Source organism: Brachionichthys hirsutus, chromosome 5 (assembly GCF_040956055.1).
Source record: "Brachionichthys hirsutus isolate HB-005 chromosome 5, CSIRO-AGI_Bhir_v1, whole genome shotgun sequence".
In the NCBI taxonomy this organism is placed as follows: domain Eukaryota; kingdom Metazoa; phylum Chordata; class Actinopteri; order Lophiiformes; family Brachionichthyidae; genus Brachionichthys; species Brachionichthys hirsutus.
This window is the reverse complement of record NC_090901.1, coordinates 14,631,043-14,643,480: the sequence shown is the minus strand read 5'-3', so window position 1 is coordinate 14,643,480 and position 12,438 is coordinate 14,631,043. Positions and strand designations below refer to the sequence as shown.

At 51.0% G+C, this 12,438-nt stretch overlaps 1 protein-coding gene across 1 annotated transcript in view; it reads right to left on the bottom strand.

The window, feature by feature from the left end:
* LOC137893855 (Fanconi anemia group A protein) overlaps window positions 1-10,535 on the bottom strand; it is a 15,740-nt gene extending 5,205 nt beyond the window's left edge. Inside the window, exons 1-26 of the mRNA XM_068739299.1 lie at window positions 10,475-10,535; window positions 8,403-8,515; window positions 8,085-8,202; window positions 7,795-7,949; window positions 6,868-6,963; window positions 6,012-6,082; window positions 5,024-5,133; window positions 4,571-4,681; window positions 4,361-4,424; window positions 3,748-3,860; window positions 3,612-3,688; window positions 3,398-3,539; window positions 3,175-3,308; window positions 2,958-3,068; window positions 2,658-2,753; window positions 2,490-2,534; window positions 2,282-2,400; window positions 2,152-2,212; window positions 2,007-2,056; window positions 1,811-1,881; window positions 1,569-1,664; window positions 1,168-1,301; window positions 1,006-1,076; window positions 836-935; window positions 565-752; window positions 399-495 (exon numbers count right to left, since the gene is read on the bottom strand). Coding sequence (XP_068595400.1) covers window positions 399-495; window positions 565-752; window positions 836-935; window positions 1,006-1,076; window positions 1,168-1,301; window positions 1,569-1,664; window positions 1,811-1,881; window positions 2,007-2,056; window positions 2,152-2,212; window positions 2,282-2,400; window positions 2,490-2,534; window positions 2,658-2,753; window positions 2,958-3,068; window positions 3,175-3,308; window positions 3,398-3,539; window positions 3,612-3,688; window positions 3,748-3,860; window positions 4,361-4,424; window positions 4,571-4,681; window positions 5,024-5,133; window positions 6,012-6,082; window positions 6,868-6,963; window positions 7,795-7,949; window positions 8,085-8,202; window positions 8,403-8,515; window positions 10,475-10,535 — 2,604 coding nt within the window. The remainder of the gene's footprint in view (window positions 1-398; window positions 496-564; window positions 753-835; window positions 936-1,005; window positions 1,077-1,167; window positions 1,302-1,568; window positions 1,665-1,810; window positions 1,882-2,006; window positions 2,057-2,151; window positions 2,213-2,281; window positions 2,401-2,489; window positions 2,535-2,657; window positions 2,754-2,957; window positions 3,069-3,174; window positions 3,309-3,397; window positions 3,540-3,611; window positions 3,689-3,747; window positions 3,861-4,360; window positions 4,425-4,570; window positions 4,682-5,023; window positions 5,134-6,011; window positions 6,083-6,867; window positions 6,964-7,794; window positions 7,950-8,084; window positions 8,203-8,402; window positions 8,516-10,474) is intronic.
* Between the last annotated feature and the right edge of the window lie 1,903 nt (window positions 10,536-12,438).

Below are 12,438 nucleotides of genomic sequence, written 5' to 3'. Positions count from 1 at the left end.
ACTTTCAATCATTCATAATGTTAATTTGAAACAATATATTTAAAGCTGAACCTGATTCAGACCTGATTCAGACCTGTTCTGGTCTGACGAGTCCAGGTTCAGCATAGGTTTTAGAAATCAAGGGTGTCTTGTCTTGATTAATAAAATAAATCCATCCCAAAGTTCTGTCTTCTCATTTTGCACGGTCAGCAATTTGAGCTGTAAATTATCAACGAAAATTGGATGCAGTTTTTTGAGAATTAATATAGTATTGGAAAAGGAAAATATTGCAATACTCGAGTTAGTTGCAGGCTGGAGACCCCAGCGAGCACTGAAGTGGTTTATTCATGGGAGGAGCGGATCCGACGGTAAACAAGAACACACAAGAGCTTCTGAACGTCCGACATCCGAAGACTGACCTTCTTACAGAGGCTGCTGCTGATGTAGTCCTGCTGCTGTTGCTGGGGAAACGAGTCTCCCCTGCACATCCCATAACACACGGCGAGCAGACACAACCTGGACAGCAACGAGACGCCTGAGTGAAGCCAGCAGCCCCCCCCCCTTTCCATGGAGGCTGCAGCCCACCTGACACAGAAGATCATGTTATCCTGCGTGTCGCAGACCAGCGCCGAGCAGAGAGCTTCTCCCACAGCCGCCGGCCGGGGCAGGAGGGGCGGGGCCAGCTGCACCAGGGGACCGTGGGACGCGGCTGCATGGAGGTGGACCAGAAGGGTCGCCAGGCCAAGCAGATGCGGCGCACCCAGCGACGGCCCCTGTTTGACAGAGGGACAGTGAAAGTGAAAGTCCAGACAAGAAGGGGGCGGAGTCAGCAGGAACGTCTTTCGTCTTTCTGTACCTGCTTATGAAACAAGTCCCAGAGTCTGTGGAGGAGGCCGCTGAGGAGCGGCGCGTTCCCGAGCAGCACGCCGACAAACCTGGAGGCCCAGCGGGTTTGTCTGCCGAGACGCAAAACAGCTCGAAGCCCGATTCCATCCGTCACACGTTCAAACGACTCGCGCTACTCACGCGATGGAGGGGTGGCGCCGGGAACGGTCCAGCATGCACTGGCAGAAGCTTCTCAGGATCATGTTGACGGCCTGCGGATTTGAGGAAGAGATCCTTTAAGCAAAGGTTCTACCACAAAACAGGAACACTCGGGGGAGAGGGGACGCCGTCAGTGCGGAGTACTTTGAGGTGGAGCCCAGCGGCCGGAGGAGTATTTATGTGAAGCCTGATGAGCGGCTGTCCAATCAGCTCGCCGGGACCGCCTGGAAAGACGACGCTCAGGGTGTGAGCGATCCGGGACAGCTCGGCCGATACCTCTGAGGAGACGAGACCAAACACGACAGTGAGATGATCCGGATCCAGTCGGGATTGCTGCATATCTAATGGGGTATAGCTTTAGTACGCTCGTCTCCCCCTTGTGGCATGGAGAGTAAATGCACAAACATAGCTGAGCGGTCTGCTGGATGGTCTATTTTCTCGCTGTGGGTCTGCATGCAGTTTGATGTGTGAAAATCAATCAATATTCATTTGAGCGGTTCAGTTCTGGAAGTCCATGCTTTCCGTACGTGTCGCCATCAGCCTACCGCCGTCACGCTCCTCGGCGAGCAACGCTGCGAGCCCCTGCAGCTGAACCGCCAACACGGCCAGAGGGTCATCATCACCGTCCGACCGCGTTGCACCTGAAAACGCAATAATATGAATAATCAATATGATTAAAGACAGACTTCCAGCAAGCTTCATCCCAATCAGGCCGGTCGTTTATCACTCATGTTGGAAACAGAGACACGGGACAGAAATCTCACTTGTTATTTAAAAAAATACCCACAATCCTGCTGCCTCTGCTTCTGGCAGGCCTCCACGTAAGACAGATGCTGTGCAGCAGGGATCTTATCCGCTCTGAGCACAGATGGACGAAACATGAATCGCACGGAGGAATCAAAGGCAGCGAAGCGAAATACAAACGGCGTCGGACTCGCAGCTGATAAAAGCATGAACAACGATCGCGTCTGGAGACAACTCACTTGTTCAGCGCTTCGATGAAACTCATCCGAGCATCAGCTTTCACAGGAAGCTGGAATTCAAAGTCAGGCAACGCCCCTTTTAGGAGCGTGCGACAAATAACGACAGAACCAACAGAAACGTCGCCCGACGACGCGTCTGACTCACCGCTCTCGGCGTCAGCAACGCAGGAAGGAAGCGGGTCAGGAAGTACGGCCTCCGGAAAATACTGCCAGGGCGGAGAGCACACGCTCCGTGACTGTAACACCGAGGAGCGGCGGCGAACACGAAGGCGTACCTGGCCTCCATGACGGTGGCGGGGATCCTTCCCGTGCTCCCGAACAGAGACGCTGCCTTCTGCACGTCCTGGACAGCCTGGCAGCGGGGCGGCGCCCACGGGCCTCTGCTGCCGCCGCCCTTCAGGAACAGACACAGAATCACACGAGGAATGCCAGGCTGGCATTACACAGACAGTCCACAAGGGGCGCCGTTACCTGAGCAGCAGCTGCACGAGAAACATCTTCATATAAACCCATGTCCTCCACCGACTCCTGAGAGACACACACACACGCACACACACACACACACACACTAGAATCATCCTCCTGTCTCCATTTGAGAGTTTCTTCCAATTTAAGCTTTGCAATAATTCAGCAAGGACTCCGTACGCTCACCTTGAGGTCCGCCAGCCTGGTCTTGGCCAGAGAGACGTACTCCATCAGGAGGCTGCGGTGTTTGCCAGGTACGTATGGGGGGTGCAGGATGTGAACCTGCAGGAAGATCGCAGCCACGCCCTGAAAGTCACACCTTCCACTTTCCCACCGCTCAAATCCTTTAGCTGCCGATTTCAAGGGGAGTTTCAGGGGCCGCGGTGAAAGGGCTATTTCTCATCTCCTTTATAAAAAACACTCCCGTGTACAAAAAGGCCATTATATCCCCAACATCTGGTAGAAAGAGGTCGACACCAAAGTCACCTTGAGGTACTGCGGGGGCTCGAAGGGCACCAGGTCGGAGAGGAACTTCAGCAGGAACACCAGAGACTTCTTGCTGGTTGCGTGATAGCCGGCGGCGCCACCGAAGGACACCTGAGAGGCCAGACAGGGAAACGGTTGCATCGCTGGTTCCGTCAACAAGAGGACCGCGGGACAGTCGGTCACCCCGGAGTACGCTACGGATCGTCTGGAGCCGAACCGTGAACCATTCGCTGTAGGCGGGGAAGACGCCGGGCCCCTCGAGGGCCCCCTGCCGAGCCAGGAGGAAGGCGGTTATCAGGTTCTCCGGGTCGTAGCTTTCAAACGCAGAACGCAGCAGCCTGGACAGCAGCTCTGGCAGAGGAGCACCACAAGAGACAACATGGCTGCAGCACGGCGACAGAGCAGTGGGCGCCGCCGTCACCGGCCCGCCTGCTGCTCACCTCCGAGGCTGGGCGGGGCACCGGCGCTGTAAACCAGCAGCGTGGACAGGAAGCACAAGACGTGCTTCCAGTTCACCTCGCGGGTCTCCAGGATCTGCTGCAGGTGAGACAGCAGCTGCTCCGCGCCGAAGGTCACAGCCAGCTGCCGGGGGAGGGGCAGCCGTTAAGTCGGGCGACACACGGCGGGCGACAGGAAGCGCACGGACGCGCTTACCTTACGGAAGAGCGACGTCAGCAGCACGCAGGCTCTGGCAAACGTCCAGCCGCTCTGCAGGGCGACGGCTTCTGAGACTGAGGACAGGCGTTTAGAAGCGGTCTGAGCGCGGCAGGCGGCGCCGCGCTTACGCTACCTGTGAGTCGAGGCTTGTACGTAAACGTCTGCGTGAGCGAGTGCTTGAAGAAGCGCCGGAGGGCGTCCGCCGACGCCGAGGCTCCGCACAGCGACGCGTCACACGTCTGAATCCTGAGCGAGACAGAAGGAAGAGGCGTCAGAGACAGGCGAGGTCACCTGCAGACGGTCTAACGGTCCAGATCCAGAAAGGCTGCACGCCACGGTTCTACCCACAATGCAGCTGGATGCAGGACAAAGACGTTAACGTTCACCCTGAGAAACGCAAAGACTCGGGAAGCGTTTGGGGAGAGAGGAAGCAGACTGTCGAAAGCGAGTCCCGAGGACAGGATGTCCTAAAGGAACCTGGACTCACGAGACCACCAGCACTGTGATCGGATGAGATCGGGTCCAGAGAAGGGTCACGTGCATGCACACACAGCGTGTGTGTGTGTGTGTGTGTGCTACACGCACTCTGAGCACCAGGAATGTTCACACCGCGGTGTCAGAGTCCGTCAAAGACACAAACCAGCCTGCTGCTGGATAACGGCGTCCACCTCGTGGGCGGGACGCGTGCGCCAACGGGGACGGCTGTTATTGGGTCGAGATGAAATGATTGTTAACCCTCTGCGTACCACAGCTCGGCAGCCGCTCCGTCACGCTGCAGTGCCAGACTATTGTCCACAATGTCCAGCAGCCCTGAGGACAGACGGAAGACAGAGACACGCTGAAGTCCTTTCTATATTTCGCCGTCTTGTCTGTGAGAGAAGTAGAAAACGTCTCTCTTGGTCCAAGAGTTTAGTTAAATACTCATCAGTTCAGGAGACGGCGGGACGGAGACTCACAGAAAAGCATGTCGTCCAGCAGGGCGCAGCAGAGCGGAGCGGTCCTCTGGTCCCCGGCGTCTGGGTCAGCGGCCGGCTCGAAGCCGGCGCCCACCAGGACTCCCCCCACAGCTGAGACGGGAGAGCCTCCATCAGCATCACGCTATGAAGCCCCCCCCCCCGTCCCCCGTCCCCCCCCCCCCAGTGATTTAGGAATGAAACATCGACTGGTTTTATCGTGCATCACGTCCTGAAACGTGGAACCGTGTCGGGACGTGTGCTGCCCTGCGTTCGTGGCGAGTTCGACGAAGGCCGTACAACCAGCTAGCTTAGCATAAGGTCGGATTCCCAGAGCGGTCCCGGCGCGGTGGCGCTTTCCCAGCGGCCTCGGCGGCCGCTGCGTGCGTTCTGGGTGAGCGCTGGCTTGTCTGGTAAAGCCAAGGTAAAATGGACGTCCCGACGAGGCCGGCTTACTGGACAGCACTCTCTGCTGAACCCGTCTCGTCTCATCGTCTCCCCCTGGAGGCCTCCAGCTGCACAGATCCTTCAGCTCAGACACCAACCAGGACCTCACGCCTTCATCGCTGAACGGAGACAGGAGGGATTCAGATTATCCCTGCTGAACGCCAACGCGTTCAACAACATTCTGGGGGGGGGGGGGGGGGCGTACAATGCCCAGGTCTGTTCTAGTCCTTACAACCACAGGGTGGACGGAGGAGAGTCTGTACGTCACCGTCAGCAGCTTCCTGGCTTCCATATTTGTTTAAGTTGTGTTTAAGTTATTACGAGTTATTACGAGTTATTAGGAGTTATTAGGAGTTATTACGAGTTATTACGAGTTATTACGAGTTATTACGAGTTATTACGAGTTATTACGAGTCTACTGTTCTCACACTAGCATGTCGTAAAGGCGGTTTTACATGTTAGGCTGTGTCTGCTTGGATCTCATCCCTTTTTAGACACTCCTGAACTGAAATCACGTCTTTATTCTTTTACGTAGTTTAACGTCACATCCCTGACCGTCCCACAAAATCTGAACGAGGAGAAAGAAAAGTCCTCCTTTTGTCTTCCTTCTATCAGAAGGTCGGATCGATCTTTAGATTAATCATCAAAAATAAATTCATTTTTAGCAACCCATCTGAATATTGTTGTTGTTTTAGAGTCTCAATTTGTCAACCCCAAGAAAATCTAATCTAAAACCATGTTTCTGAAAAGACGCAACCCCCGACTCCTCTCGAGCAAACAACTTGCTCGTGTTCAAATTAAAGCATTTCAATTGTAAAAAGGTTTGTGTTTTCAGTTCCCAGGCTGCTGCTTGGTTCCAAAGCCCAAACAACCGTCTCTGTAGAAGCAGAAACCCGGTTCTATACGAGACACGAATCCTGTGTTCCACAGAGCAGCTCTACAGTTGCCAGGCAACAACCCAACAACAAGCAAGACAACAATCGTGACGATTTCTTACCGCTCTAAAATGGACCTGAACGTGAGGATGTTGTAAACGTGGAGATGGAACACGAACTCCAGCAGAGGCCTCTGAAAATAAAATTAATGTCATTAAAAAAACAGATCTTCAATTCAATGCATCCATTGCACAAGAAAAAACAGCTTCAAAAAGGGTGAAGCATTCAGTTAAAGTGACTTTCTTCTTGTGACGTGAGGCGTCGCCACAGCAACGCAACCTTCTGCGTAAGAACTCCTCCTTCTCCTCTAACCCACCTCCTACCTGTGGAGCGTAAGAACTCCTCCTTCTCCTCTAACTCACCTCCTACCTGTGGAGCGTAAGAACTCCTCCTTCTCCTCTAACTCACCTCCTACCTGTGGAGCGTAAGAACTTCTCCTTCTCCTCTAACTCACCTCCTACCTGTGGAGCGTAAGAACTTCTCCTTCTCCTCTAACCCACCTCCTACCTGTGGAGCGTAAGAACTTCTCCTTCTCTAGAACACTCTTCAACAACTCCTCCTTCAAGATAACTCCTCCTCCATTCCTCTTTCCTCTCCTCCGTTATGAACAACTTGAATCCTGCTCCTCAGCTTCCAGCCTTGCTTCCTTTCCTCCTGGTCTCCTGGACACACATCAACCTTCCTCCTCCTCTTCATCATGTCCACCAGCTCTCTAGCTTTTCCCGTCATCGTCCCGACATTCAAAGTCTCTCCTCTCAGTCCTGAACTCTTCCATTCCCACGTCTCTCGCTGCTGATGCACCCGTCTTCCTCCTCTTCTTCGTCTCTGTCTTCGACCGAACCCACGGGACGCCGTTTCTAAGCCGGGCCTCGACCGATCCGGTATCGATTTGGATGTTACATGAATAAAGACACACACCTGATCTCTCCTGTACTGCTGCCAGAGCAGTTTGGGGCAGAAGACTCCCTCTGACAGGAGGTCCTTGATGGACTCCAGCAGGACACACAGTTGGACCTGGAGGGGACAAGACGGGGATGTTTTTAGACAGACTCAGGGTGGAGACTAAAGCTAAGCTAAACCACAGAAGCAATAATCATGAGCAGGGGACACCGAATCCAAAATCCAAATGCTAAGACACTCTGAGCTTAGTGTGGGGGGGGGGGTATCAGGAATGTGAAGGGACAGGTCTACAAGACAGTGGTGAGGACAGCCATGATGGACGGCTTAGAGACAGTGGCTCTGAGGAAAAGACAGGAGGCGGAGCTAGAAGTGGAGGAGATGAAGATGCCGAGGTTCTCCTTGGGAGTGACCAAATTGGACAGGATTAGAAATGAGACAATAAGAGGGACAGTGAAGGTTAGACATTTTGGAGACAAGGTCAGAGAGACCAGACTTTGATGGTTTGGACATGTCCAGAGGAGAGACGGGGACTAGATCGGTAGAAGGATGCTGAGGATGGAACTGCCAGGGAACAGGACTAGAGGACGACCCAGGAGAAGAGACATGGACGTAGTGAGGGAGGACATGAGAGTGGCTGGTGTTGGGGAGGACGATGCAAAGGACAGGACTAGAGGACGACCCAGGAGAAGAGACATGGACGTAGTGAGGGAGGACATGAGAGTGGCTGGTGTTGGGGAGGACGATGCAAAGGACAGGGTGAAGTGGAGAACGTTGGTTTCCTGTGGCGACCCCTCACGGGACAAGAAGAAAGTCCAGTAGTAGTAGTAGTAGTCGTAGTAGATGTGGTAGTAGTAGTAGTAGTACTTGTAGTATCTAGTATGCAAGAGTCCATTCATCTGATCAGGAGTTTACCAGACCCCCCCCCCCCCCCCCCTAAAAACTCACGCGCTGAGAGGGAGTGAGGAGCCTTCTCCTCTGTCCCTCGTCTTCCTTCCCTTCCTCACTTCCTTTGATCTCCACCCATCTCTCCAGCACTGTCCTCACTGCCAGCACTGCCGCCGGGACACCCAGCCGGACGGCCTGCCGTCTCAGCTCGGAGACTGTCCACAGACAACACAAGAGAGACGTCCTGCAAGTCAACTTGGGCCGAACGGAGAAATGGAGAAACTGATATGGTGACTCCGGGACGTGTCCAGGAGAGAGACGGACTCGGTAGATCAAAGACAAAGACTCACCCAGCAGGGACCCCGCCATAGCGGAGGAGGAGCCTTGAGACTGGGACGGTCTCTGCTCGCCGTCCTGGGAGGGAAAGACGTCAGAGACAGACAGGTCAATGTGGGGACATTCTTCTGACTCTGCAGGTCTGCTGGAGCCTGTCCCCCCCCCCCCCCCCCCCCCCCCCCCGCTATGGGCGAGAGGCGGGGCACACCTCGGACGTGTCGCCAGGTAAAATCAACCCCTACGTTCTACCGCTCTACCTTCCAGACGTTCATTATCACGCCGTTCTGGTTCCGCCCTGCCCCCGACGGGCCCCCCCTGACCCCCCCCCTCACCCCCACCTCCCTGAGCAGGCTGCAGATGTTCTGCTGCTGCTCCAACAGCTGGAGCGCCGCCTCCTGCAGCCGCCGGCCGTCTCCCGGCTTCGGCCTCTTCACCACGCGCCCGGCTGAGGAAACAGGAAGGAGGACATTTTGTTTCTTCCACATCTCTAAACACGAACGGTTGTTCACGATTATATTCATCAGATAGAATGTTAGTACAAGTACAAACAGTAGCATGTACTGCAGTACAAGAACAGTCACGCAGTAGCATGTATTACAGTACAAGTACAGTAAAACAGTAGCATATACTACAGTACAAGTACAGTAAAACAGTAGCATGTATTACAGTACAAGTACAAACAGTAGCATGTACTACAGTACAAGTACAGTCAAACAGTAGCATGTACTACAGTACAAGTACAGTAAAACAGTAGCATGTATTACAGTACAAGTACAGTCACAGAGTAGCATGTATTACAGTACAAGTACAAACAGTAGCATGTACTACAGTACAAGTACAGTCACACAGTAGCATGTATTACAGTACAAGTACAAACAGTAGCATGTACTACAGTACAAGTACAGTCAAACAGTAGCATGTACTACAGTACAAGTACAGTAAAACAGTAGCATATACTACAGTACAAGTACAGTAAAACAGTAGCATGTATTACAGTACAAGTACAGTCAAACAGTAGCATGTATTACAGTACAAGTACAAACAGTAGCATGTACTGCAGTACAAGAACAGTCACGCAGTAGCATGTATTACAGTACAAGTACAAACAGTAGCATGTACTACAGTACAAGTACAGTCAAACAGTAGCATGTACTACAGTACAAGTACAGTAAAACAGTAGCATGTATTACAGTACAAGTACAGTCACAGAGTAGCATGTATTACAGTACAAGTACAAACAGTAGCATGTACTACAGTACAAGTACAGTCACACAGTAGCATGTATTACAGTACAAGTACAAACAGTAGCATGTACTACAGTACAAGTACAGTCAAACAGTAGCATGTACTACAGTACAAGTACAGTAAAACAGTAGCATATACTACAGTACAAGTACAGTAAAACAGTAGCATGTATTACAGTACAAGTACAGTCAAACAGTAGCATGTATTACAGTACAAGTACAAACAGTAGCATGTACTACAGTACAAGTACAGTCACACAGTAGCATGTATTACAGTACAAGTACAGTCACACAGTAGCATGTATTACAGTACAAGTACAAACAGTAGCATGTACTACAGTACAAGTACAGTCAAACAGTAGCATGTACTACAGTACAAGTACAGTCAAACAGTAGCATGTACTACAGTACAAGTACGGTCACACAGTAGCATGTACTGCAGTACAAGTACAGTCAAACAGTAGCATGTATTACAGTACAAGTACGGTCAAACAGTAGCATGTACTGCAGTACAAGTACAGTCACACAGTAGCATGTACTACAGTACAAGTACAGTCACACAGTAGCATGTACTGCAGTACAAGTACAGTCAAACAGTAGTATGTATTACAGTACAAGTACAGTCACACAGTAGCATGTACTGCAGTACAAGTACAGTCACACAGTAGCATGTACTGCAGTACAAGTACAGTCAAACAGTAGCATGTATTACAGTACAAGTACAGCCAAACAGTAGCATGTACTACAGTACAAGTACAGTCACACAGTAGCATGTACTGCAGTACAAGTACAGTCAAACAGTAGCATGTATTACAGTACAAGTACAGCCAAACAGTAGCATGTACTGCAGTACAAGTACAGTCAAACAGTAGCATGTACTACAGTACAAGTACAGCCAAACAGTAGCATGTACTGCAGTACAAGTACAGTCAAACAGTAGTATGTACTACAGTACAAGTACAGTCAAACAGTAGTATGTACTACAGTACATTGTACACCACAGATATAAAATAACAATAAATTAAAATACACATAATATGTACAACGTAGGTGGACAAAAAGGGGGTGGGGGGGTGATAAAATGTCAGCCATGACGTCATCCTTTACGTCGCTGACGTCATGGCCGGAGCAGGGAGCGCTGGTCTGGTCTGCCGACTCACCGAGGATGTTGGACAGAGTCCTCTTCGCGGAGACCGTCTCACGGGATCCACGGAGCGACATGTTCAGCCACGCTGGACGTTGAACACGCGAACCGGGCCACAGAACCGGGCCACAGAACCGGGCCACAGAACCGGGCCACAGAACCGGGTCACAGAACCGGGTCACAGAACCGGGTCACAGAACCGGGTCACAGAACCCTACCGAATCCACACTTTGTTTTCCACACGACAACGGAACCTCCTTCCGTGTTTCCATTCGCGCTCTGGTGCCTCATTGGTGCGTAAAAGAGCCAATCAGAATAGACTACTCATTGCTTTCAGCCACGTGATCAGTCTTCTTCCGCTCTCTCTCTGTCTCTCTCTCTCTCTCTCTGTCTCTGTCTCTCTCGCTCTCTCTCTCTTTGTCTCTCTATCTCTCTCTCTCTGTCTCTCCCTCTCGCTCTCCTTCTCTCTGTCTCTCTCTCTCTGTCTCTCTCTGTCTCTCTCGCTCTCTCTCTGTCTCTCTCTGTCTCTCTCTCTCTCTCTCTGTCTCTCTCTCTCTCTTTCTCTCTCTCTTTGTCTCTCTATCTCTCTCTCTCTCTCTGTCTCTCCCTCTCGCTCTCCTTCTCTCTGTCTCTCTCTGTCTCTGTCTCTCTTTCCTTCTCTCTCTCTCTCTCATTAGCAGAGGTAGCTTTGTTCAAACTGATTTAACAATAACATTCCGTAATGTTCTCTATATGGAAATTAAGATTAGCTCCATCTGCAGCACGACTGCATCAACATGATCAGCATATTCTAATTAGAAGTTATTATATTGATGCACCTGTAAACTATATATTATATATTATAGTAATATTTAATACACTTGGCCTTTCAGGATTTTAAGACTCCTACATCAACAGTTTTTATTTTATTTTTCCTTTTCAAGATCAATCATTTCCCATAATGACCTGGTGAACAGCGCCGCTGCCTCGCAGCAAGAAGGTCACAGGTTCGAGGCCGGCTTGCGGCTTTTCTGTGTTCTCCCCGTGTCTGCGTGGGTTCTCTCCGGGTTCTCCGGCTACTACACCATTAATCTTGTGTTGCTCACCTTGATGATGTCATGTTTTTAATTTGTTGTTGTGCTTTGTACTTCAGGGCCACCGTAGATTGACCCTCAATGTCAGTCAGATTCAATTTGAAACCAGGAGTAATAAATAATAATAATAATAATAATACATTTGAATCAAAGGCTCAAAGGCATCTATCAAGACACCCAAAGTCAACGTAAGGGACAACAACTGGGACAAAAACACGGGTCAAATAAAATGTCAACTTTGAGATCAAATAAAACCATTTGTGAAACAATAAGATCCTTGAAAGCCCCATCAGATATGGGGGGCGTTGCTGGAGATCGGCGCCCTGCTCCTCCCGGACACTCGTCTATTATCCTGACTTCCCGTCTTTAAACCCGTCTCCTGGGAGAGGTTGGGAGGAGCTCAGAAAAGCCTAATGGAACGTGTCCTCATGAATGTTTCAGCGTCCTCTCTCCTCTTGTGCACTGAGTGGCACTGTGGAAATAATAATGTCCACAGTCGCCTTGTTCTGTGGTTCAAAGCGATCAATGATTTGGGAAAAAAAAATTGACAAAAAAATCCCCTTTATCCAGATCCATTCCAAAAATCAGTGCTTCGCTTTGTGGTACACACAAACCTTTGGGCAAATTTCACTAGAAAATGTCAAGTAGTTAATTGGTAAAAAAGAAAATAAATACTGGGGAAAAATATTTAAGCTAAATATTCCACCACCTGGATCCACCACTTTAGATTTGGGCTCATTTCTCCCAGAGTGTAAAACACATCCTGGAGAAAGACGCCGCGTAAAGGACCAGGCTCTACAAACGGTGCCCCGCTGCAGGGGGTAACTGGACTGACCCGGGCAGATCCGGTTCTCTGACCCCGGTGCCTTCCTGGAAGCCCGGTGGAACCCGCTGGGCTAGGACAGCC